This window comes from Trematomus bernacchii, unplaced genomic scaffold (assembly GCF_902827165.1).
Source record: "Trematomus bernacchii unplaced genomic scaffold, fTreBer1.1, whole genome shotgun sequence".
NCBI lineage: Eukaryota > Metazoa > Chordata > Actinopteri > Perciformes > Nototheniidae > Trematomus > Trematomus bernacchii.
The window spans coordinates 1286467-1313898 of NW_022987876.1; the positions used below are offsets into that span (position 1 = coordinate 1286467).

At 41.2% G+C, this 27432-nt stretch overlaps 4 protein-coding genes across 4 annotated transcripts; all 4 read right to left on the reverse strand.

Annotated features, from left to right (window-relative positions):
* Window positions 1-6223: 6223 nt before the first annotated feature.
* On the reverse strand, window positions 6224-6641 carry LOC117469575 (histone H2B 1.2-like). The gene has a single exon (XM_034114016.1). The coding sequence runs from the start codon at window positions 6626-6628 to the stop codon at window positions 6248-6250; it is 381 nt and encodes a 126-aa protein (XP_033969907.1). The 5' UTR covers window positions 6629-6641; the 3' UTR covers window positions 6224-6247.
* A 1819-nt stretch (window positions 6642-8460) lies between these two features.
* On the reverse strand, window positions 8461-25126 carry LOC117469537. The gene is made up of 4 exons (XM_034113966.1): window positions 24800-25126; window positions 23588-23947; window positions 22358-22709; window positions 8461-8896 (listed from the first exon to the last, which is right to left on the reverse strand). The coding sequence occupies exons 1-4, from the start codon at window positions 25107-25109 to the stop codon at window positions 8584-8586; spliced, it is 1335 nt and encodes a 444-aa protein (XP_033969857.1). The 5' UTR covers window positions 25110-25126; the 3' UTR covers window positions 8461-8583.
* Window positions 17162-17812, reverse strand: LOC117469555 (histone H1-like). The gene has a single exon (XM_034113994.1). It carries the CDS (start codon window positions 17810-17812, stop codon window positions 17162-17164), a length of 651 nt encoding a protein of 216 aa, XP_033969885.1.
* On the reverse strand, window positions 23576-23966 carry LOC117469580 (histone H2B 1.2-like). Its single transcript, XM_034114020.1, has one exon. The coding sequence runs from the start codon at window positions 23955-23957 to the stop codon at window positions 23577-23579; it is 381 nt and encodes a 126-aa protein (XP_033969911.1). The 5' UTR covers window positions 23958-23966; the 3' UTR covers window position 23576.
* Window positions 25127-27432: the final 2306 nt, after the last annotated feature.

The following is a 27432-nucleotide window of genomic DNA, read 5'->3' on the forward strand; positions in this document are numbered from 1 at the left end:
CTGCTGCTGATATACCAACAACACAACGGCTCTTTTAAGAGCCACCCACTACTTCTATAGATGTATTCCTCGGTTTTGAATAAGTGTACAACTTGATGCATAATCCATGGATCCTAAACATAAATCCCTTAAATATGAAATGCATATATTTCTCACATGTTAATAGTTTACTGATAGTGATGGGAATTATGGCTCTTTGAAGGGAGCCGGATCTTATGGCTCCGTTCCTTTCAAAGAGCCGTTCAAAAGAGCCGTTTTTTGAAGGTTACTAGGTTTATTTGCAAAATAATCACCAGGATAATGATTGACTGTATTGCCAGACCTAATGTCAATAATCGGCATTGTAAACATGACACAAGGTGGCGCCATATCCATGTCATCATGTCAGTGAATGTACTTTGAATTTACCCTCTGTATGTGTTAAGTAAATACAGTTGCCTTGCCTTGAATGAATTCATGCAACTCTTAATATTAGATACTGTGTTTTTAAGTGGCGATGGAGATTATTTGTTGATCCTGCTTTAAAGGATATTTTGCCTTTACAAATGGTGCGCTTTATCACTGCCTGGGTTTTGGTTGAAGTGAATCCAAATGCTGCTGCGTTTTCGCGTTTGGCTCATTTTCCATCCGAAAAACACGTTGTCTACCTGTCCTGTACCACTTGTTATGACTTCTCTCTCTCGTGTATTCCGTTAACACCCACCCCATCTCACTCCTCGTGCTGAAACCTACCAAACAGAGTAGGGGCGGATCTTCACAGAATACGTTTGGGGAACAAAATCAAGCTATTTAAAAGGCGAGTGGATTTTGGCAGGCAGTGAGTGCGGACCAACGATTGAACGATAACAAGAACGGCTCTCACCAAGTAGGACTCGGTTCCCCTCGTTCGTACCAAAGAGCCGTTCAAAAGAATCGGCTCGTTCGCGACCGACACATCACTATTTACTGAGCCTCGTTACAGCTCGCCCTACAATGGCTCGGTTAAAAAACGTAAGCATACTTTAAACAAGAACGTATATGATTTTCATGGTAAAAATTACAATTATTCAACAATATTTGACTTCTCCTGCTTCTATAAAATCTTGTTTTTGGTATGCCAGCTAGTGATGGGAATTCCGGCTCTTCTTGGTGAGCCGGATCATTTGGCTCGGCTCACCAAGAAGAGCCGGCTCTTTCGGCTCCCAAACGGCTCTTCAGTTTACCACATATTATACCTTTTATAATTCAATCAAATGTAGCCTTGTTTTGACTAATGATTTATATGTGTACACATATCACTTAAATTATTCAATACATCCTTTGCACTGAAGTATTCAAAAGTAAAAATGACATGTTTAATATCAATTATTTGATGTGGCCAATTGTTTTCATTGCATTTACAGACCCTTGTATCTCTCTGATACCACCCAATGAATGCACAGACTTGCTTGTAGAACCACGCTACACAAAGCAGATAGCAACACCTATAACAAAACCCGAGGTGACAGGGCTTTCAGTGTTGCAGCTCCTAGACTGTGGAACAGCCTCCCAGTACATATCCGGACTGCTGAGTCTATTGAACTTTTTAAATCTCAGCTAAAAACTCACCTCTTTGCACTGGCTTTTAATACTAGTTGAACATTACATTTTTACATTTGTATGTGTTTTTTTAAAAATATTTTTCTAGTTATTGTGCTTTTTATCATGTTTTTAATTATTGTTTTATTATTGTACTCCCATTGTGTTATTTAATATGTATTGCCTGTACAGCACTTTGGTCAACTGAAGGTTGTTTTAAATGTGCTATATAAATAAATAAAGATTGAGATTGAGATAAAAACGTAAGCATAGACATTTTAAAAAAGGGGCTACTGTATCGACATTTTAAAATTATATTTAAAGAAAAGGCCCTGACAAAACAGCAGGGCTCTATTTCAGTAGTAACTATAGAAAAAAAGACAGCAACAGCTGACATCAAATCTTTGCTGAGCCCAAGGATAATCATAAATAAATAACATAGTGAAAATAAATATATTGCAATGCTCAGTACAGCAGCATCCAACCGTCTCTAATCATAAAAAAACATAATACAAATAAATGTATTGCAATGCTCAAAACAGCAGCATCCAACAGTCTCTAATCCTTGGATATTACATGTCACTGCATGCATACACGGAGCAGCTGTAGCGCGGAGATCATCATATCATTCTGTCTTGTATTACTTAACAACAACAAAATAACAAAAAAAAACGGCTCGTTCGCGGGCGCGAGCCGGCTCCCGTCGTTCACTTAAAAGAGCCGGCTCTTTGAGCCGGCTCGTTCGCGACCGACACATCACTAATGCCAGCCATTTTGGATGAAAAGAAAGAGGAACTTCCCAGCATGCAATTTTAACCAATGACATATCACTGGAAAGACCAGGATGTCCTCTGTACAGTACATCAGGGATTGATAGATGTCCTCTGTACAGTACATCAGGGATTGATAGAGTAACTCAAAAGAATAAAAGGAGATGCATGTTAACAAAATGTCCACTTCCGGGTTTTAGGACGCGTCACTGCGGTTCTCTATAGCAGTCGTTCCCAAACGGTGTGCCGTGAGGCAAGTCCGGGTGTGCCGTGGGATTTTGTGACAACCATACGTTATTATTGCAATATACAACTACACAAAAATAATAATTTTTTAATTTACTATATCAGTACTTTGTATACACTCATTTCATAATACAGAGGCAAACTCTATACCTAAAAACAATTCTTTAAAAAAAAATCCTCACAGAACCCCATATTTCGCTGTTAACGCAGTTGCAGGTGGGAATTATAAGACCGTGACACATCGAAGGCTGAAGGACAACATTAAAACAGAGAAACACGCAAGAGGGAAAATGGAGCGCTTTCTTGTGCGGAGCAAACCACCAACCACCAGTGCAGAGACTGCCGACAACTCACCACCGAAAGAAAAGAGGAAAAAAACTGTCAGCAGACAGTATCATGAAAGTTACCTTTAACATTTTTAATTTTGTGACCTGTCTGGTTTAAATGAGTGTGTTGCTGCTTTGATGAAGCCTAATTTGATAAAGTTTCAAATTAATTTCTGAAATATTTCGTTAATAAATATTTCATGAGTAATATAGTTGTCTTTGTCACATTTTATTTGGCATTAGTAAATAATTATGCACATTTACAGATATTTTACATGATATGAGTGATAACACGTTATAAGCAGGGGTGCACATAACTGGTACGCAGGTACGCATGCGCGGCAACAATCTGAAATGCGTAACGTCACTTGTGTCACAACGCGCCTTTGCGTACCTGATAGGTCATCAAAACAAAACACATATTTCGCCTACACATGTTTCTTGTCAATACTCAGTGGAGTAAATTATTAGACATGTCCAAAAAAAACAAAGACATTAAGCAGCCACTTTGCCGTTTCGCTCCCTGCTAAAATCTTCAGACTTTCTATGACTGATTGAACTGGGTGCTGGCCGTGCCGCGCAGGGCATAACCGACGGACCTGTGAAGCTTCACAGGAGGCAGAGGCTTAGATCACTGGACGACAGAGTTGGTCGCCGTGTGCACAGACGGAGCTGCTGTTAACGTCGGTGTGTACAACAGAATTGTACCAAAACTACGTCAACTGGCTGCGGTGGGAGACTCCCCTGTGCACATTCTGTGCCCCGCGCACACACTGGAGAACTGCGCAAAATCAGCTGATCACAACGTTCACGCTCTGTGGTCAAGCTGCTGCAGTTTTATTTACAACAAAGTGGAGTAAAACACACAGCTGCAAACTTACTCAAGGTGTTAATGGAAGAGTTTGAAATCAGACAGAGGTGGAAGAAGTGTTACTCAAGTAAAATTAGAAAAGTATTATCATCAAAATCTAGTTAAAGTAGCGACAGTAAAAGTAGTCATTTTGCAGATTGGTCCATTTCATAATAATGTATATGATATGTTTTATAATTATTGATCATTAAAGTGTTTAAAAATTAGTTTGAATGACTTTGTATACTGCGGGGTAGCTTGTGGATTTACTCCAGGTGGAACTAAAGTCTGATTTAACACTTGATTATATTTTCACATCATTCATCCACATCTGTAAAGTAACTAAAGGTATTAAATAAATGTAGTGGAAGAAAAGTACATGATTTACCTCTGAACTGTAGTGGAGTAGAAGTACAAAGTAGCATAAAATAGAAATACTCAAGTAAACTACAAGTATCTTAAATTGTACCTAAGTACAGTACTTGAATAAGTGTACTTTGTTACTTCCCACCTCTGAAATCAGATATGACTTCAAGTCATGTGATAATTTCTTAGTATTTGATCCTTCAACTTGGCCTCAGGAAATGCAAGGACTTCACAGTTTTGGCAACACGTTTTGGAGAAAGCAAATTGGAGGCTTACAAAGAGACAGGGAGGTGCATCTTCATCATCTTCATCATCTAGCATGCAAGAAGTGTAAATAGAGGACAGTGAAGGAGACACTGAGGAGGACAGTGAGGAAGACTGCACTTATTAACACCACGCTTCATGTGGGGTGAGTACCAAACGCTGTCTCCTGGTACTCATCTGAGTAACTCACTCAAAAAGTTATGTGCACACCTGGTTATAAGGGCTATTTTGCACAATAGGTGTGCCTTGAGATTTTTACTTTCCTTTGATGTGCCTTTGGCACAAAAAGTTTGGGAATCACTGCTCTATAGTATCAAGTATTGTAAATAAATTGTATAATGCACCTGCATTTTATAAAAATTCTGAGCTGACATTTCTCTTTGATTGCTTCGAGCAAAAACACTTAAAGGTAGGGTAGGTAAGTTTGAGAAACCGGCTCGATATCGCTAGAATTTGAAAATACACAACCAGAGAACATCTGCCACTTCCTTACAGAGCCCCTCCTCCAACACACGAACGTGCACATGACCAATGAGGGCACGAGATAGGTTTGTGCCCCGATGGAAGGCTGGACCATCCAGTTATTTTAGCCGGGCCGTTAAAATGATTGGTCGTGCTTTTTACTTTTTTTTTTTTTATAAAACTTTATTTTAAATTATTTGGCAGTACATGATATACACAAGTTACATTAATAATACATATATAAATAACATAAACAGAGAGCACGTCCATATTCCAGCGAGTTCGGTCAGAGACTCAACATTTGTCAAAGGTTTTCCTTTTTAGTTCGTTGATAAGTTGTCCCACATGAGGCGACTTTTTACAGCACTTGTTTGCTCTATCTATTATTTTATCTAATATATCTGTTAATCTATTCATTTTTATTATAATCAGTATTCATAGTTAAACGTCTGTAATTATCTATATCACATTCTTATCTATGTCTTCCGTTACTGCATTAAAATCTCCACCGAATATAATTCTATAACCCACCGTTAAAACCTCTCCAAGTTTTCTAAATACCTGTAACCCACTTGTTGCGTCAGGGGCAGTATAAATACCAACAAGTAGACATTTTTCATTTCCACAATAACAATCCATCACAAACCACAAATGCCAACTTCATCAGCTCCGCCATCTCAGACGGAGACAACACATTCTCCCCCGTGCCACATTTTACACTCTACATCTCTAAATTAGCCCGTTTTTCTAAATCGTTCAAGTTTCTGCTTGCAGGTCTCTTTTTTTTAGAGACCTCAAACGGGGCCTCGTGCTTTTTACAGTATTACGGCTTCCACAGATGACATTTTTTTATGGATTTTTTGTCAAAGCACTTCAGATATTCATTGCTATCGGGATGTTAAGAGCATTCCATGGAATATAACAAAAAGTGTATCTCGAGCCGGTTTCTCAAACTTACCTACCCCATCTTTAATGGGTATTCACTGAAATTAAGTCTGCAGGGAAACCTATGCTCAAAGTACTTTGGTGCTGACTAAGTAAGAACTTAAAGATCCTTATTTCATAGAGGAAAACAAGTCTGTATTAATTAGTGATACAGAAATGTGAAAATAATCTACAATTTCTCAGGATGTGATAGTTAGACCCCGTTTTATATTTATGTATACTTATTACACTTTTAAAAGTATACGTTGTTTTAACCGAGCCATGGTGGCGCGAGCTGTAACGAGGCTCAGTAAACTATTAATATGTGAGAAATATATGCATTTCATATTTAAGGGATTTACGTTTAGGATCCATGGATTATGCATCAAGTTGTACACTTATTCAAAACCGAGGAATACATCTATAGAAGTAGTGGGTGGCTCTTAAAAGAGCCGTTGTGTTGTTGGTATATCAGCAGCAGTTTACTTGGAGCTGGTGTACTTGGTCACGGCCTTGGTGCCCTCAGACACGGCGTGCTTGGCCAGCTCTCCGGGGAGCAGCAGGCGGACGGCGGTCTGGATCTCCCTGGAGGTGATGGTGCGGCGCTTGTTGTAGTGAGCCAGACGGGAGGCCTCCCCGGCGATGCGCTCAAAGATGTCGCTCACGAAGCAGTTCATGATGCCCATGGCCTTGGAGGAGATACCGGTGTCGGGGTGCACCTGCTTCATCACTTTGTACACGTAGATGGCGTAGCTCTCCTTCCTGGACTTTCTCCTCTTCTTGCCGGTCTTGCTGGGGGTCTTGGCGACGGCTTTCTTGGAGCCCTTCTTGGCCGCTTTCACGGGGGGTGCGTCTGCAGGCATGATTACAGGTCGAGGTCTGATAGCGCTATTGACTGCGGTAGGCAGAGCGGTCTATTTATATCCACCCTATGCAAATAGAACTGCGTTGTTGCTCGCATCGGATTGGTAGTTTTCCGAGGTGGATGTAGCGTATTCTGAGGTGGACTGAGCATGCCCAAAAAAGAATGCTGGGAGCAGTTTTCTTCCAAGTTATATAGCTAACATGCCTCTTACCAACTTGACTTAACAACACAGACTAATGCAATGTTTCTTCTTCCCAACAGGCCAACAGGCACCCAAAACATATGTTATAAAAGCCAATTAATCATTCCAGAGTTTAAGTGAAGTAAAAATGATGTTGTCATTAGCCCGCAGGTTATACACAGGCTTGATCATGCACAATTAAAGACAACGTTTCTGTGTTTTTGTGTACATGCAAACACCTACGTAGTTGACATGAAGTGTGAAAATTAATTGATTGCGTTTCGGACAACCAATAATGATGCTCTGAGAAATAATTTTCGGACTATTGAAATACATTTGGACTGATGTGTCGGTCGCGAACGAGCCGGCTCTTTTAAGTGAACGACGGGAGCCGGCTCGCGCCCGCGAACGAGCCGTTTTTTCTTTTTTTTTTGGTGTTAAGTAATACAAGACATAATGATATGATGATCTCCGCGCTACAGAGACTGTTGGATGCTGCTGTTTTGAGCATTGCAATACATTTATTTGTATTATGTTTTTTTATGATTAGAGACGGTTGGATGCTGCTGTACTGAGCATTGCAATATATTTATTTTCACTATGTTATTTATGATTATCCTTGGGCTCAGCAAAGATTTGATGTCAGCTGTTGCTGTCTTTTGTTCTATAGTTAATACTGAAATAGAGCCCTGCTGTTTTGTCAGGGCCTTTTCTTTAAATATAATTTTAAAATGTCGATACAGTAGCCCCTTTTTTTAAATGTCTATGCTTAAGTTTTTATAGGTGTTGCTATCTGCTTTGTGTAGCGTGGTTCTACAAGCAAGTCTGTGCATTCATTGGGTGGTATCAGAGAGATACAAGGGTCTGTAAATGCAATGAAAACAATTGGCCACAGCAAATAATTGATATTAAACATGTCATTTTTACTTTTGAATACTTCAGTACAAAGGATGTATTGAATAATTTAAGTGATATGTGTACACATATAAATCATTAGTCAAAACAGGGCTACATTTGATTGAATTATAAAAGGTATAATATGTGGTAAACTGAAGAGCCGTTTGGGAGCCGAAAGAGCCCGCTCTTCATGGTGAGCCGAGCCAAATGATCCGGCTCACCAAGAAGAGCCGGAATTCCCATCACTACTTAATAATTCATGGTATTTACTTTAGGGCTTTCCCAAGTGTTCAAAGTGCCTTACATTATATATTAGACATTAATCCATAGATTACTGTGGACACTACTCACAGGACACACGCTGAAGACTTTTCTTTTTGCCGCTGCTTTTAATTGAACTATTCATATCTTAAACTGCACTGTAACTTTTATCCATGTATTTTTTTTCTTTTAATGTTTATTTTATTATCTTTTCTTTTTAATGACTGATTTTAAATGCCATTTTCTTAATGTCTTCCATTTTTGTAAAGCACTTTGAATTGCCTTGTGTTGAAAGGTGCTATATAAGTAAACTTGCCTTGCCTTGCCTTGTCAGAATCCACTGTGGCATTTAATATATTGAATGAAAATATTAATCTTGGTTAACAGATATCGAACGGTGAACAAAAACAAACATTTCAAATGTTAAATACTTCTTTGTAAGTTAGTGTCCTTTTTTTTAGAGAAATTAAGTTTTATATAGTGTACAACTCTTCTAGTGTTTTATTATATTGGATTCAAACATGAGTGATCTTGAACGACAGTGTAAAGGGAAACTCTTCATGTAATTTGGGTGGCTCTTAAAAGAGCCTTTGGTTGGTTGGTCTGACAGCTGCTTATCCCCCGAAGCCGTACAGGGTGCGGCCCTGCCTCTTCAGAGCGTACACCACATCCATGGCGGTCACAGTCTTCCTCTTGGCGTGCTCGGTGTAGGTGACGGCATCACGGATCACGTTCTCCAGGAACACCTTCAGCACACCGCGGGTCTCCTCGTAGATCAGACCGGAGATACGCTTCACTCCGCCGCGGCGAGCCAGACGGCGGATGGCGGGCTTGGTGATGCCCTGGATGTTATCACGGAGCACTTTGCGGTGACGCTTAGCGCCTCCTTTGCCGAGTCCCTTTCCTCCTTTTCCTCGTCCACTCATTTTGGAGTATTGGTAAATCGGGTCGTTCAAAACGAATGGGTGGAAGCAGTCTGACCGGCAGTATTTCAATATTCACTGCGGACCTAAGAGAAGACGGACAGCGGGAAGGCTGCTAGGCGGGGCCAACGCTGCAGCCTCCACATCATCTTCCAACACATTTTGTTTCTTTTAAATATTGTTTATATAATTCGCGCAGGCTTTATACTAAAGGTTTGATGATTAAAGGTTCCTTAATATGTAATACAACCCCCGAATAACATTTATAATTGAAAAAAGACAAGAAGACAGCAAATATATAATGTTTAAATACTAATGCCCATACAGTTAATGTAAATGGTTTATAATGGCTCAGGAAGCTGAATTTCGTATGCTCAGGGAGGCGGGCTGCCCAATATCCAGGCTGTGCTGCTGCCCATGAGAAACACCCTGAACCCGCTTCAATAAACAACAAAGGCTCTTTTAAGAGACACAAAACACACAATGCATAAATATATAAATAACATAAACAGAGAGCACGTTAGTATTCCAGTGAGATATTTGGTCACAGACTCAAAATGCCCCATGGCTGAGTCTGGGATTTGTCCAGGGTTTTTGTTCTTCTTAGTTCGGTAATAACCTGTTTCACGATGGTGTAGCTACTTATTGTTCTCTGATTTAATATCATCTTGCATCTTGTTTTCCAGATCTTCATACATGTGATACAAATGACAAGCCGAAAAAGTTCCCTGTGTTTTATGTCCATCTTTTCATCAAGAATACAATACATGATTGAGATATATTTGACATTGAACTCTAAGCCGATGCCTCGTAGGAGCGACCACACCTCCTCGGCTCTGTAGCAGTCCATGAGGAGGTGCTGTAAACTTTCGTCTTCCTCGCAGTTAACCATGGGACATGTTCTAGTTTTCACGTAGCAGCTCCATGAAACCACAGCTCTGACCGCAAGTCTGTTGATCGATATCAGCCACCTCACGTCTCTCATGCTCTCTGAAATCTGTTTACATTTGACTAATTTCAGGACTTCGTTACCTTCGTCAGGTGTTAGGTTTTTGTATGTTATAAAACCTCCATATTTGAAATCATTTACCATTTTAAAAATCACTCTATTCGGTAGTCCGATCCAATCAATCCCTAAATGCTGAAGTTCAGTTATGAAGTCACTATAAACTAATTTGTAATATGGTCCATTTCTAGCTCTGCCTCTTCTTTTGTTCCATCCCATTTCTCCACCCTCAACCCAAGGTGCTTTCCTATTTATTGCAGCTGAGATATTTTTTACAAAGGTAATGTTGAGTTTAATGCCCAGGTCTATGGCTCCCAGGCCTCCATATTCCCTACTTTTAAATAACAAATTACGTTTAGTAACCTCCCTTGTTGTACCCCACACCACATTGACACACTGTTTGTTTAATTGCATAATTATTTGGGCTGGTGGGGAGAAAATGTTTGCTAGAAAAAGGATCTTGCTAAGTATGAATGATTTTATTATGTTTATTCTTGATTTATAATTTGTATTTTTATTCTCCCATTGTTTAACTTGTTCTTTGACTTCACTTAGTTTGTTCTCCCAATTGAGTTCAGCACAGTTGTCGCTACAAATAGTTATTCCAAGTATTTTAATTTATTTTTTCACTTGAATGTTTATGTCGCATTTGGCATCGTCGGTGCCGATCCAAACACCTTCAGTTTTGTTGTGGTTTAATTTAGCTCCTGATGCCAATTCATATAAGTTTAGGTGGTTTGTTAGAACATCCATTTCTTGTTGGTTTTTTATTATAACAGTGACATCGTCTGCATAGGCGATGGCAGTTATTTTGGGTGCATGGCCAACTGGTGTTCCTGATATTAACCTGTCATTGTTTATTATTTTAATTAATGGACTTATGGCTAGCACGTATAGAGCTGCGCTTAGAGGGCACCCCTGCTTAACCCCTCTTTCAACATTAAATGCATTTGTCAACACACCGTTTACATTTACACAGACACAAGACTTAAAATACAGACACTTAATCATGTTTATGAAGGCTTCAGGAAATCCATAGGCCTTCATCACCGACCATAAGTAATCTCTGGATAAATAGTCGAAGGCTTTTTTTTTATCAAGTCCAATAATAAAAAAACCTTTTTCTTCTTTTGGTTTATTTATGATTTCTCTTAAATTGATAAGTTGTCCCACATAAGGCAACCTTTTATAGCACATGTTTGCTCTTTATCTATTATTTTATCTAGTATATCTGTTAATCTATTCATTATTATTTTTGCTAGTATCTTATAATCAGTATTCATTAGTTAAATGTCTGTAATTATCTATATCACATTCTTATGTCTTCTGTTACTGTATTAAAATCCCCACCTAATATAATTTTATAACCCACTGTTAATAGTTCTCTAAGTTTTCTGAATAAGTGTAGCTTATTTTTTGCCTTAGGGGCAGTATAAATATTGATAAGTCGATATTTATATTATAAAAACAATCCACCATAAGCAGCCTTCCTGGGATTATGTCCCTTCTTCTAGAAAGTATTCATTAATGCCACATTGTACACACATCAACATCACTGGTGGTATTCAGTCTAAGTTCTTGCGTAAAGAGGAAGTCATAATTAGTGTTTAATAAATATTTAATTTTCCTTTCTCGAAAGTCTTTAGACTGAACACCAAGTGTATTCCAGGTAGCGACATTTAAGAAGCTCATATTGGTTTATAAAATGAACTATGGTGATTTATTTACATTTGCCCGTTTTTCATTTAAGTTCAAGTTTCTACTTGCAGGTCTCTTTTTTGAGACCTCAGACGGGGCTTCCCCCTGAGCCTCCCTCGGGGGGTCTGGATATTCCGGAGTTGGTGAGAAGGACCGCGAGTTACTCTCAGGGGGCGAGTAGAGGGGCCTGCTGACTCGCTGACCAGCTGTAAGGCTGACAGGGCTGGAATCAGAGCATGGGCTTTCGCTCGCACTCTCATAAGATTGCTCATTTTCGTTTTCACTGTCAGAACTGTACTCACTCTCTACATCACTGTCAATGGTTAATCTACCCTCACCGGGATGGAGAGTCGTCTTCAGGAGTTGAAGGTTGTTGATCATCAGGGAGAGGGAGATCCTTGCTGGCAGGACGACGATCAGGCTGCTGCTGGGCTGCTGGGTGAGGACCAGGGCTGGGCTGCTGGATGAGGACCAGGACCAGGCTGCTGCTGGGCTGAAGGACGAGGACCAGGTTGCTGCTGGGCTGAAGGACGAGGACCAGGCTGCTGCTGGACTGAAGGATCAGGACCAGGCTGCTGCTGCTGGGCTGCAGGACGAGGACCAGGCTGCTGCTGGACTGAAGGATCAGGACCAGGCTGCTGCTGCTGGGCTGCAGGCAGAGGACCAGGCTGCTGCTGGGCTACAGGACGAGGCTGCTGCTGGGTGGCTGGAAGGAGTCCAGGACCAGGTTGCTGCTGGGCTGCAGGACGGGGCTGCTGCTGGGTGACTGAAGGAGGACCAGGCTGGACCCAGTCTGGACCCAGTTCATTGCATCTCCAACATTTCACTGTGGTGCATTTTCTGACCTGATGGTCGGCTGAGTTGCAGATGAAACAGGTGACGGATTGCCCTGGATAAATGATTCTCCCATTGTAGGGGCCGAGAGATATCGAATTTGGGAGATTTAGGATCTCACCATCACTGTTTCTGTTCATCTTAATTTTGTATTTTCTCACTCCATACCATATCCCAAATGTATCTATTGGTTTGTGTTTGCTGATTACTGTATATCTCCATATCTCTTCAAATAGGTCTCAACATCATGGTCTGGAATACGGCCAGTCCAGAATTTAACAATGATGTTTGAGATGTCTATTTGAATGGAAGATTCGAAAGTCCAGTCTTTCCACTTGGGATCTGAGGTTTTAGTTGCGAGAACGTCAAGGAAACGTCTCAGAGGAGCTTCTAGCAAAAAGCAAAGTTCAAACTCCTTTCTGTTTGGCAGTGCAATGAAGGAATACACATCATTTGTATTGATCCAGCAGGTATCAAATAATAGTGATTCTCCAACAAATTCACGACTTGGGGGTTCTCCTGAGCCTGTGAAGTTCAGGCGAACTTTTTTTTTTTTTTGTATATATATTTTTTTTTTTCACCCTTTTTTACCTCCTTCCTTTCGTCTTTCAATCATTTTTCGAGTCTGTAGGAACGGGTCGTTCAGAACGAATCATCAAACGGTCAACTATAGTTGGAATAATGTTTACATTTTCTATCAGATTATTCTTCGACATTTAAGAAGAAAATTCCTCCTTTCCCCCTTCCACTCATTTTCGGGTATCGCTATGTCGGCTCGTATTTCCGCCCTTGCCTCTTCCTGACATGTCGAGTTAGTTTCTTGATCGAGCTACGGAAAGAGAAAGCCGCCCTTGCCTCTTCCAAACATATTTGATTTCTCGGGTTTACAACAAAGTGTGGCTATTTGCTCGCCACAGCGGCTCTTTATATCCACCAGATATATATTCCTCCTTTTCCTCTTCCAGACATTTTTGGTTAAGTTGACTAGAAACGAAGCGGGTCTTAGCCTTGGCTCGGGCCTTTCCGCCGGTCTTCCCTCTTCCAGGCATAATTCATTTCTCTGGTATACAACGAAGTGTCACTATTTGCTCGCCACAGCGGCTCTTTATATCCACCAGCTGCTCTCTGATTGGCCATCAGTGAGGGAATCGACGATCGTCCAATAAGGAAGGGAGCTCATCAAGTTTTAAATCACTACTATCACCTGAGCAGATCTAATGGACCTAAAGGCAGCTTTATTCTTTGTTGATAAAAGGCTTATTGATTTTCGACCAGAACAGTATAGCTTAGTCTTCTTGTTAAGATAATGTGTATTTAGAAACACTGCTTGTATAAAGTGCGTCTTCTCCGACTGAAATCAAAACACGAGTCAGTGAATGATGGAGATAATCAGAATGAAAGATGGAAGAAACATATTAATACCACACTGTACTAAACTAGAAGTAAAAGCTGTGCAGTAAACATGTTCCTTCAAGTGTTCACATTATCATGAAAAGGTGGATAAGGATGTCACAGACTGAGTGTTATATCATTTAGTGGGAATGCTGATACAGCATTCCAACTATATGTTATGCTACGGACAAACAAGTTATTATTATTCCATCCAATTATTTTGTCCGTCTTCTCCTCCCACATTCAACATCGCAGAAACTCCGTTCAAACATCAAAACGTTCTGCTCGGTCGGGAATCGGGCGCTATTACTTTTATCATTCATAACTTTCATAATTCCAGAGATACATCCCATAATTCATCACATTTTTAACATTTGAACTTCAACATTGCGCAGCTCGTTAAGTTAGAGTGCGTGATGTCACAGCTAGAGGGTAGGAAATCTTGAAATTTCCCTTCATATTTTTTTTTAAAACTGCCATAATTCCCAAACCCTACATTCCTGAGACATCATTTTTCATGACAAACGTAGGAAAACATCTCGTAGCTTGAAAAATGACAAATAATTAAGCAAAAAATAATTAAACAAAATGCCTCTTGAGTGCATGAAGTGACAAAAACGTTCAACATGTCTCCATTAAAGCCCATTGTAATTTCAGGCAGATATTTCCTCACAGCAGCAGCCGCACACCTTTAGTTAAACTGCCAAAAAGGCCACATTATTAACCCGAAAGTACACAAAGATTACACTTCAGATACTCAACTTCCTTGACATGCTTCACGTTTTGAAATTTCACAGATATCTGTTATCGCTCTTCCACAAAACGTTCACATGTAAGAGGTTCATCTCTCATTCAGAACAATGCAAACCTTTGATCTCTACAGAGCTCGTTAGCTCAACTATAAACACCTGTGTTTATAGTTGGAGTGATGTCATCACTCCAACTGACAGCAGTCAGTTCTAACTGTTCATTTCATACTCACACACACACACTCTCTCTCTCTCTCACAAACTCTCTCTCTCTCTCTCTCTCTCTCTCTCTCTTTAACTCCTATGAAAATGTTCAAAAAGTGCTCAAACTTCACATGTGTGCTAACAGTCCAGCCATGAAGACATCTACGGGACATACCGTTGCCATGGCAACACAATGCCCGCCATGAAACACGGTTTTCTCATAACTTCAGTGAAAATGCTCCAAATGGCCCAAAACTTCACAGGTTTGGTAATGACACAGCCATCAACGCATCTAGGCGTATTATGGGATGTCATCAAATGCCGTTGGCATGGCGACAGATCATTCGCCATCAAGTTAGTTCAAAAGTTTGCATTTCAAATATTCTGCTGCTTTTCCAAGCCTTTTTACTTTCTTTTCTTCTCTCATCACACATTCAAGCCCCCAGTGGTCATGTATCATTTCAATCTAAATTATTCACTTTCTTCTTACACATTACATTTCAGCATAGCAGTTTAGCGTCAGCTTTTCAGCATAAAGCATTCCCACTAGCAATTTCTTCAGGAATTGCATTCTCTAGTTATATCTAATATCACTTATTAGTACTACTTGTACTACATGTAAGAGCAGGATGTTATGAAACTGTTTACTTCTGATTCATTCTTGTTTAATTGATTTGTTACCTCTTGAAAATCTCTTTCCACATTGTTGTGCGATACATTCCTCGTTGAGATTATTACTGATACTGCCTGCTTCTTAGTTATTCCATCTTTGGCTGGTACAAGAATCTGTATCTAACTATGTTTACTTGTTATCTCCCACACTTCCTTCTACATGTTACACTCATTTCATAAAGAAGAAGATAAGATGGACCTTTATTCATCCCTGTGTGGATATTCAGGATGTAAAGCAGAAACAGAGTGAGAGTGAAACACAGGACAGTACAGATTCACAAGGATAGAAAATGATAGACAAATAAAATAATATAGTAACTGTTTAGATATTTACACATTTGGGTTTGGATTGTTAGATATATTTACATGTAAGTGTGCAGGTCTTTGTACAAACAGTACAGTTACTGTCACTGGGTTACAGGTTTGGCTCCTGGCTGTTCACCCTGATGGCTCCAGGCACAGAGGACTGTCCGAGGACGGATGAGTCTGAGGGTGGACGTACTCCTCATATTTATATCCGCCTGAATGTATTCCTGTTTTCATGTTTTATTTTAAAATTGTAGTGCTGTATTTTATATTGTGTAACTTTCCTGTCTGGACAAATGAAGGAATTGTGATGTACCCCAAAGCTGTTTGTCATTTTCAATTTCTTTGACGATATATAAAAAAAAAAGAAAAAAATAGTGTATCGTCAATAGGTGTTTATAAAGTCTAAACATATCTGAAATATTTTTGATATATTTGTTTCCAAACAATGTAAATGTTATTTGCTAGTGATGTGTCGGTCGCAAACGAGCCGATTCTTTTGAACGGCTCTTTGGTACGAACGAGGGGAACCGAGTCCTACTTGGTGAGAGCCGTTCTTGTTATCGTTCAATCGTTGGTCCGCACTCACTGCCTGCCAAAATCCACTCGCCTTTTAAAAAGCTTGATTTTGTTCCCCAAACGTATTCTGTGAAGACCCGCCCCTACTCTGATTGGTAGGTTTCAGCACGAGGAGTGAGATGGGGTGGGTCTTAACGGAATACGCGCGAGAGAGAAGTCATAACAAGTGGTACAGGACAGGTAGACGACGTGTTTTTCAGATGGAAAATGAGCCAAATGCGAAAACGCAGCAGCATTTGGATGCACTTCAACCAAAACCCAGGCAGTGATAAAGCGCACCATTTGTTGAGGCAAAATATCCTTTAAAGCAGGGTCAGCAAATAATCTCCATCGCCACTTAAAAACACAGTATCTAATATTAAGAGAATTTCATTCAAGGCAAGGCAACTTTATTTACTTAACATGTACAGAGGGTAAATTGAAAGTACATTCACTGACATGAATGACATGGATATGGCGCCACCTTGTGTCATTTTTACAATGCAGATTATTGACATTAGGTCTGGCAATACAGTCAATCATTATCCTGGTGATTATTTCGCAGATAAACCTAGTGACCCCGCCCCCTTTAAAAAAAAGGCTCTTTGAAAGGAACGGAGCCATAAGATCCGGCTCCCTTCAAAGAGCCATAATTCCCATCACTATTATTTGCATTATATCATGATGTATGCATTTTTGTCTTCCTTGGAATTGTCGCTTACATATATCAATTAATAAATAGCACAACTTCCACTCTTATTCACATGTTTTAACAGATTAAACATTCAGGAGAGAGCTCTTGAGGACATGTGGTGGCTCTGAAAAGAGCCTTTTGATGAGGAGCTAACGTTTACTTCTTCACTGGTTTCTTGGCTGCAGCCTTCTTCGCTGGTTTAGCAGCTTTGGCTTTAACCACCTTCTTCACAGCTTTCTTGGGGGTCACTGCTTTCTTGGGGGTCACAGCCTTCTTTGGGGTCGCTGCCTTCTTGGGAGTCGCTACCTTCTTGGGGGTGGCTGCCTTCTTGACCACCTTCTTCTTCGGGCTCTTTGTGGCCTTCTTCACGGGGGTTTTCTTGGCAGCAGCAGCGGGCTTCGTCGCTTTCTTGGGTGTTGCTACCTTCGCCTTCTTAGCGGCGGGTTTCTTCGCTACCGGCTTCGTGGCTTTGGCTGCGGGCTTCTTTGCCACCTTCTTGGGCTTCTCAGCGGGTTTGGCCGCCTTGAAGGACCCGGTCGCCCCGGTTCCCTTGACCTGCAGAAGGGATCTCTTCTCCAGGAGCTTCTTCACGGCGCGTTTAATGTGAGCGGTGTGGTCGTAGCCCTGGGCGGCCAGCTCCTTCTTCAGAGCCACGTAAGAGATTCCTTTCCGCTCCTTGGAGGCGGTGACCGCCTTCAGGATGAGCTCCGCGGCGCCGGGACCAACCTTCATGGCCGGCTTGGTGGCCTTCTTCTTCGGGGACTTAGCTGGTGCCTTTGCCGGGGCGGTGGGAACTTCTTCTGCCATGATGCTCTCAGGAACACGAGTCTATAGCCGCATTCACACCGGAGTACTTTTCCCCGTACTTTTCGCGTTTAGTTCCGTTAGTACCCCTTATGTCGCGTTCACACCAAAAAGAGTACTTCAAGCCGGGAACTTTTACCCCCATTTTTAGTGCCTGCTGAGAGATGGTACTTTCCTGGGGGGAAAAAGCTTCCTTGACACCATCATGGCGATGGACCGCCGTGCCATGGTCAGCAAGGAGAATGAGGACCTGCGTGCCAAGGAGATGCACGACGAACGGCTGCTGCATTCACACAAGGCCCAGGAATCGGACGACCAGCTGCTCATGGTGATGCCGCGCCATGCTGACTCGGCGGCGCGCCAGGTGGAGGTGTCGGCGCGCCAGGTGGAGCAACAAAATACCTTTCAGGCTGGGCTTCTGGCAGTGCTAAGCGAGCTGATTAAATCCAACAGGCCTTCAATAAAAAAATTAAGAAAAACTTGTCGTTGTTGATAAACTGTACAATGACTTTTTGGGAGGCGGGTGGTGCAGTGGTCTGGTGCGTTGGTGTTCGGATCAGGGGAGCACAGGTTCAAACCCCACTGCAGTCAGCATGTCGTTGTGTCCCTGGGCAAGACACTTCACCCCAAATGGCCTACACCTGGGACAGTTCATTTTGTATTATTGTGATTATATATATATGCCACTGTTATTAATACTGACACTTCACTTTGCACTAAGGTGTGTCTGCTGCTGAGCCTATCTATTGTTATTATATATATATATATGTTTTGATTAGGGCTGTCAAGTTAACGCGTTAATAACGCGTTAACGCAAAAAAAAATTAACGCCACTAATTATTTTAACGCGATTAACGCATGTGTATTTTTTGTCCTCGACCGCCGTAGTTTCAGAGCGCATCGAGTTTAAAATACCATCTACAAGCTGATGCTGACAGCCCTACTCCTGCCGCCCGCTTGTGGCAGACCACACTTCCACGCTCACCGGCAGGCCCAGACTGGCCATCGGGAGGACCGGGAGGGTGTGTGTATGTGTGGCGCGAGCGAAGCACACCTTACGTGTTGTTGTTAGCATCTGGTGCTAGCTAGCTGAGCTAACGGATATAAGGAGCTGTTTCAATGAAAACAGAGGAGCGACATTTCGCCGACAACTGCGCCGAGCACTTGACTTTATGCAGGTAGCCAGACAGCACACTCAGCACGGATAGTGCGCGCAACACAGCTCATACACACAGGCATATATGCCTTGAGCTGCACATAGCTCCAACACACACACACACACACACACACACACACACACACACACACAGTATTGTATTATTGTATGAGAGAGGTTCTAGGTTGAAATGAGGCGAATATTTGTAATGTTCAGAGGTTGTTGTGTTTAATATTCATGAGAATATTTGTCATTGTTCAAATGATAATAAACAAACATATAAAGCATAGTTGTCCACTCATATGTTGATAAGAGTATTAAAAACTTGAAAAATATCCCTCTAAGGTACATTTAGAACAGATAAAAAATGTGCGATTAATCGCGATTAACTATGGACAATCATGCGATTAATCGCGATTAAATATTTTAATCGACTGACAGCCCTAGTTTTGATACTACTGACACATTATTTTATATTGAAAATGTTAACTTCTATTTACATGCATACGACACACCTGGGACAGCGTGATGCTGTTATTGATATTGTCTTGAGTGTGCAATAAAAGAGAACCTACATGGCGATTAAACAGAGCCTGTATCTTACATTTTTCATTACATTGCATGTAACTAAGCTTGCTTATTATTCTGATACCATCATGTTTCATCGGTTATAAACTGGCGAAGCTTTATTTATTGTGGCTTTCAAAAAGATAATTTCATTGTATTTCAAAATGGCGTCCATCAACACAACCACTATTTATTTATAGAAAGAGAAATGGTTAAGTTTGTTATTACCAGTGTTGTGAGTTCAATATTTTTAATTAATTATAGTAAGGGAACATCTTAGGAGTTAGTGTAGTGAGTTTCAGAGCAGTGTAATAATTATTTGACCTAAAACTAAATGTTTTTATGAACATGACATGGGGATTTGCTAACTTTTGATTTCCCCCATTTTACACGACACAAATGGAGGCCACTATGGGCCAAAACTAACACGTAGGTTTCTGTAGGGTTCATGGCAGACGGATGCAGTTGCTCTCAGGAGGATATATAATAAAGGTGTGTTAGCTGCTGAGCCTATTTAGTGTGCATACGGCACACCTGGCACAGTTTATTAATTTCACACATTTCACAGCGTAGCGCGTGCATGTCGTCGTCGTCCAATCCTTTTGTCAATCCTTCTTAACCGCCGTCGCCTCCGAATCAGCATTGCTATTGCATTTGACTGGTCGACGATCTGTATTTGTGTTTGCTTAAAGTGGACCTATCACGCTATATTTGAATAAGGCATATTTATACTTTTTTTTTTTCAAAATACCAAACAGATCATGCATTTTAGCCATGCCTCATTTTGCTCAATTTGACATTTTTTAGCTCTGTTTTAGCAAGGGTTGATTCTGTGAGAACAGCACCACCTACAGGCCTGGCATATGTACTACAACGTCTCCAGCGCTTTCGAACGGCAATGCCGTGGTTGTCTCCTCCTGATTGGTGGAGTTGGCCCAATAGCCGTAGCGCCACTGTCCTGACGTCAGGAAAGTGTTCAAATCTGGATCAGTTTTTATCAGATCCGTTGCAGCCCCTTTTTTTAGAGATTTGGGTATGGAGGAAAATAGAGAGGGTTGTGTTTTCTGACACTTGGTGAGTTCCCTGGAACACCGGGGACACATATTCATGTATAAAAGACGTACAAAAGTGCATTTTGCATGATAGGTCCCCTTTAAATAACTCAGACGAAGCTCATGTCTGAGGTCGGAAGGTAAACAGACGCCTCATATACAGCAGGTGGGCGTGGCAGTATACGCGGGGGGTTCTTCTTCTTCTTCTCTCTGTTTTTTGGCGGATTGCAACTTTAAGGTGCATACCGCCACCTACTGTACTCGCCGTGAAGTTGTTTGTGGCCTGCCAGTAAACCCAAAGCAGAAGAAGAAGAAGAAGTGACGTCAGCGGCTTCATTTGCCTAATCCACCCCCAGGAACTCATTTTGGTGTGAACGCGATCTGCTTTAGTTCATCAGAACTAAAAGAGCTCTCATGAACTATTGTGGGAAAAAGTACTTGGTGTGAACGCGCCTAAAGTTCTGTTTCAAGGTAATACAATATGATAGTATCATATTAGTGTACATTTTTAATGATCAGGAAGTCTTAATTATATTCTTGGTCATAACAATTGTTCATTATGAGATTGATGTCATATTCTTTAGGAACATAGTTGACTCTGTTGTGAAATGAATCTAAAAGTTGCCTTCTTATTTGACTGATGCATCAAACCTCTTGGTGGTAGAACTATTGAACTATAGCAAAATACAGTCAAGTAATCCATAATGATCCGTTTGGTCACTTTGCCTTAATCACAATATTATGAACTTTTTTTATTGACATTGTAACAAACTATATTATGGCCTTTTATTATTTTAGTATCGTTTTTACCTTTACATGAATGGAAGTTGATATGAAATGTTGTGTTGTCAGATTGTTATAGGAATGGTTCTTGATTACCTTCACAATAATAATATATGAGTTAATAAGGATAAACCAACCAAATGAAAGGTTGGACTAAACTCCAACTCACCCTTTAAATCTCTATCCCACTGTTTTTCAGTAGGATGGAAAGTTCCTATCTATAAAACTAAATCAATTTGTTTTTTTCTCAAAACAGATTAGATTTTCTTTAGTGAGTTGAACTTTGTTCCATGTAAGGTCATTATTAAAAGGTGATATTAATTTGTTTAGGGTTTACTAAAATAATGAGAAACATTTCATTTGGATAATTTAGTGACAGAATAAGAAACTTAATGCTGCTCTACTCTTTTCAGTGTTGCAACAGCTGAAAAGCCAATTTCACATAGATAAGATGTGGCGAAGGGAAGAATGTGCAAAGCTCTCTGCCCAATGGTTTCAGTTGTGTGTGTGTGAGCAGTGAGCACCCGCCACCGCAAACACCCGCCGTTGCGAGGCTCCGGCGGCTCCGAAACGCGAGGACCGCGAGGACCCAGGTTCGATTCCGGCCTGAGGTCCATAACGTTTGTTAAAAAAAATAATAATCTCCCGTTCATCGCGTCCATTCGCGACCCACCGATCACATCTCTGCGCCCCACCAGTGGGGTTTACTGGTAAACGCTTGTTTACACTGACCTGTTACTCATACATTCATGTCTTTGTAACTTCAGTAAACAACCAATTTCCCTTGTTTCATTCATCACGGTTCAGTATACTAAGTAAAATATGAACCAGTGTAATCATTATAACGTAGGATTGTAACTCTTTAAAAATGTGTAGGTGGCTCTTAAAAGAGCCGTTGTGTTTGGGTGTCCTGGTCTCAGTCACTAAGCCCTCTCCCCGCGGATGCGGCGGGCCAGCTGGATGTCCTTGGGCATGATGGTGACTCTCTTGGCGTGGATGGCGCACAGGTTGGTGTCCTCGAACAGGCCAACCAGGTAGGCCTCGCTGGACTCCTGCAGAGCCATGACGGCGGAGCTCTGGAAGCGCAGGTCGGTCTTGAAGTCCTGAGCGATCTCCCTCACCAGGCGCTGGAAGGGCAGCTTGCGGATCAGCAGCTCGGTGGACTTCTGGTAGCGACGGATCTCTCTCAGAGCCACGGTACCGGGCCTGTAACGGTGAGGCTTCTTCACGCCGCCGGTGGCCGGGGCGCTCTTACGGGCAGCCTTGGTAGCCAGCTGCTTCCTGGGAGCCTTTCCTCCGGTGGATTTACGGGCGGTCTGCTTGGTTCTGGCCATTGTAGTTCCTCAGTGTTCACAGCGAGAGGAGAAGTGCTGTGTGTCTGTGAGCAGCGGCTTTATCAAGGAGCTGCAGGAGCAGGGAAGCGTTGATTGGTGCAGGCCGGGAGACACGTGCGCTGTAGCTGCTTTACTATTGGACAATGTAAACCACTCCTCCACAGGGGATGATCCGGGGGCTCCCGGAAATAAAGGTTTGTTTAGTTTAGGAAATATTATCATTCATTATCTAATCTATAACAATAATTACATTATTTAGTATTGAACATTTCGCCCTGAAATAAATAAGTAATTTAAAGTAACTTCACAAAAAAAGGGCAAAGTATGAATAAAAGTTAAATGTAATGTAATAGTTCTCCATAGTGTTGGCTTCCCAAATCTAATGAGAAATAACGTGAATTACATCAACTATCTTACATAATTAAAGTTTAATTTTAACCCGTCTTTTAAGACTTGGTAAGATTGTTGTGAAATTTAACAATTTATTTTGGGACAACTTTTTATATAAATGCAGGATTTGAGTAAATATTCATATTTGTGAGAGTACTTGATATTTCAGACATTACTTGGATTGTTTTTTTTTGTATTTTAGAGTTGTAAACAATGGGCATGAATGAAAACTATATATTTAGGATGCCATGTGAATAATATTTAGATATACTGAGGTGGGACTTATCCTCTGATGTTTATGACTGAACAAAGCACAAGGACCATTTGATGAAGTGTGTCTCTTTCTAACCATTCTGTATAAATAACGTGGGCAACATTATTGTAATAAATCACTTTCATTTCTGGTAGTTTCAGTATAACAGGATGAGCTCTCTGGATGGTTTGGGTGGCTCTTAAAAGAGCCGTTTGTTTGCGGTGAGTCGGGTTTACTTGGAGCTCGTGTACTTGGTCACGGCCTTGGTGCCCTCAGAGACGGCGTGCTTGGCCAGCTCTCCGGGGAGCAGCAGGCGGACGGCGGTCTGGATCTCCCTGGAGGTGATGGTGCGGCGCTTGTTGTAGTGAGCCAGACGGGAGGCCTCCCCGGCGATGCGCTCAAAGATGTCGCTCACGAAGCAGTTCATGATGCCCATGGCCTTGGACGAGATACCGGTGTCGGGGTGCACCTGCTTCATCACTTTGTACACGTAGATGGCGTAGCTCTCCTTCCTGGACTTTCTCCTCTTCTTGCCGGTCTTGCTTGCGGTCTTAGCGACGGCTTTCTTGGAGCCCTTCTTGGCCGCTTTCACGGGGGGTGCGTCTGCAGGCATGATTACAGGTCGATGTCTGATAGAGCTATTGACTGCGGCGGGCAGAGCGGTCTATTTATATCCACTCTATGCAAATATAACTGCGTTGTTGCTCGAATCGGATTGGTAGTTTTCCGAGGTGGATGTAGCGTATTCTGAGGTGGACTGAGCATGCGCAAAAAAGAATGCTGGGAGCAGTTTTCTTCCAATTTCTATGAGTTATTTAGCTAACATGCCTCTTACCAACTTGACTTAACATAATTAATCATTCAGTTTAAATGAAGTAAAAAATCATGTTGTCATTAGCCCGCAGGTTATACACAGGCTAGATCATGCACAACAACGTTTCTGTGTTTATGCTAACACCTACGTAGTTGACGTGTGAAAATAAATTGATTGCCTTTCAGACAACCAATACTGATGCTCTGAGAAATAATTTCCTATCTATTGAAATACATTTGGACTTAATAATTCATGGTATTTACTTTAGGGCTTTCCCAAGTGTTCAAAGCTCCTTACATTACATATTATACATGAATCCATAGATTACTGTGGAAACTACCCACAGGACACACGCTGTCAGAATCCACCGTGGTATTTAATATATTAAATTAAATTATTCATCTTGGGTAACAGATAAGGAATGATGAAAAAAAAGGTGAAATGTTAAATACTTATTTGTAAGTTAGTCCCGTTTTAGAGAAATTCAGTTTTTTTTTTTTATAGTGTACACCTCTTCAAGTGTTTTATTATATTTGACTCAAACATGAGTGATCTTAAAAGACACATAGTAAAAGGAAACTCTTCATGTAATTTGGGTGGCTCTTAAAAGAGCCTTTGGTTGGTTGGTCTGACAGCTGCTTATCCCCCGAAGCCGTACAGGGTGCGGCCCTGCCTCTTCAGAGCGTACACCACATCCATGGCGGTAACCGTCTTCCTCTTGGCGTGCTCGGTGTAGGTGACGGCATCACGGATCACGTTCTCCAGGAACACCTTCAGCACACCGCGGGTCTCCTCGTAGATCAGACCGGAGATACGCTTCACTCCGCCGCGGCGAGCCAGACGGCGGATGGCGGGCTTGGTGATGCCCTGGATGTTATCACGGAGCACTTTGCGGTGACGCTTAGCGCCTCCTTTGCCGAGTCCCTTTCCTCCTTTTCCTCGTCCACTCATTTTAGAGTCTTGGTAGATCGGGTCGTTCAAAACGAATGAGTGGAAGCAGTCTGACCGGCAGTATTTCAATATTCACTGCGGACCTAAGAGAAGACGGACAGCGGGAAGGCTGCTAGGCGGGGCCAACGCTGCAGCCTCCACATCATCTTCCAGCACATTTTGTTTCTTTTAAATATTGTTTATCTAATTCGCGCAGGCTTTATACTAAAGGTTTGATGATTAAAGGTTCGTTAATATGTAATATAACCCCCGAATAACATTTATAATTGAAAAAAGACAAGAAGACAGAAAATATATAATGTTTAAATACTGTATAGCCCATACAGTTAATGCATTTGACATGTCAATAGTTGTACACGCTATACACAGACCCTGAGTTAAGTTGTGCTGCCATGGCAACAATGATGACATTAATAATCAAGAAATGTACCACATATTTAATGATACATTTAATATGCTAAGTAACAGACAAAGAAGCATAACACTGCTTCCATTCATATATTAATACTCTATATATTTTAGCTCTGACAAGCTTATAAAATGACGTTGGTGAATTAATTGCAATTTCGTTTCAGCAATGGAAACATTCTTGTTTTGTTGATAGTGATTTTTGACACATTGCATTGTATTGACAGCATAAATAATAGATATACGCAGGTGTGCACATAACTTTTTGAGTGAGTTACTCAGATGAGTACCAGGAGACAGCGTTTGGTACTCACCCCACATGAAGCGTGGTGTTAATAAGTGCAGTCTTCCTCACTGTCCTCCTCAGTGTCTCCTTCACTGTCCTCTATTTACACTTCTTGCATGCTAGATGATGAAGATGATGAAGATGCACCTCCCTGTCTCTTTGTAAGCCTCCGATTTGCTTTCTCCAAAACTTGTTGCCAAAACTGTGAAGGCCTTGCATTTCCTGAGGCCAAGTTGAAGGATCAAATACTAAGAAATTATCACATGACTTGAAGTCATATCTGATTTCAGAGGTGGGAAGTAACAAAGTACACTTATTCAAGTACTGTACTTAGGTACAATTTAAGATACTTGTAGTTTACTTGAGTATTTCTATTTTATGCTACTTTGTACTTCTACTCCACTACAGTTCAGAGGTAAATCATGTACTTTTCTTCCACTACATTTATTTAATACCTTTAGTTACTTTACAGATGTGGATGAATGATGTGAAAATATAATCAAGTGTTAAATCAGACTTTAGTTCCACCTGGAGTAAATCCACAAGCTACCCCGCAGTATACAAAGTCATTCAAACTAATTTTTAAACACTTTAATGATCAATAATTATAAAACATATCATATACATTATTATGAAATGGACCAATCTGCAAAATGACTACTTTTACTGTCGCTACTTTAACTAGATTTTGATGATAATACTTTTCTAATTTTACTTGAGTAACACTTCTTCCACCTCTGTCTGATTTCAAACTCTTCCATTAACAGCCTGAGTAAGTTTGCAGCTGTGTGTTTTACTCCACTTTGTTGTAAATAAAACTGCAGCAGCTTGACCACAGAGCGTGAACGTTGTGATCAGCTGATTTTGCGCAGTTCTCCAGTGTGTGCGCGCGGCACAGAATGTGCACAGGGGAGTCTCCCACCGCAGCCAGTTGACGTAGTTTTGGTACAATTCTGTTGTACACACCGACGTTAACAGCAGCCCCGTCTGTGCACACGGCGACCAACTCTGTCGTCCAGTGATCTAAGCCTCTGCCTCCTGTGAAGCTTCACAGGTCCGTCGGTTATGTCCTGCGCGGCACGGCCAGCACCCAGTTCAATCAGTCATAGAAAGTCTGAAGATTTTAGCAGGTCTCCCTTGTAAAAGAGATCGTTGATCTCAATGGGATTTTTAACCTGGATAAATAAAGGCTACAAACAAACAAACAAACAAGGGAGCGAAACGGCAAAGTGGCTGCTTAATGTCTTTGTTTTTTTTGGACATGTCTAATAATTTACTCCACTGAGTATTGACAAGAAACATGTGTAGGCGAAATATGTGTTTTGTTTTGATGACCTATCAGGTACGCAAAGGCGCGTTGTGACACAAGTGACGTTACGCATTTCAGATTGTTGCCGCGCATGCGTACCTGCGTACCAGTTATGTGCACCCCTGGATATACGGTATATTTATTCTGCAGCTCAGAAAGTCAGATCCGACAGAAACTGTATAAAAATATAAGATTTGTCTCACATAAGAGAGTTAATTACTTAACTAGGGGGATCTAAATCAAACTAGACATGAATTATTCGTTAAATACACAAGTGACATAACAGATGAAGAGGTAACCTGTGTGCAATGAAGCGTCTC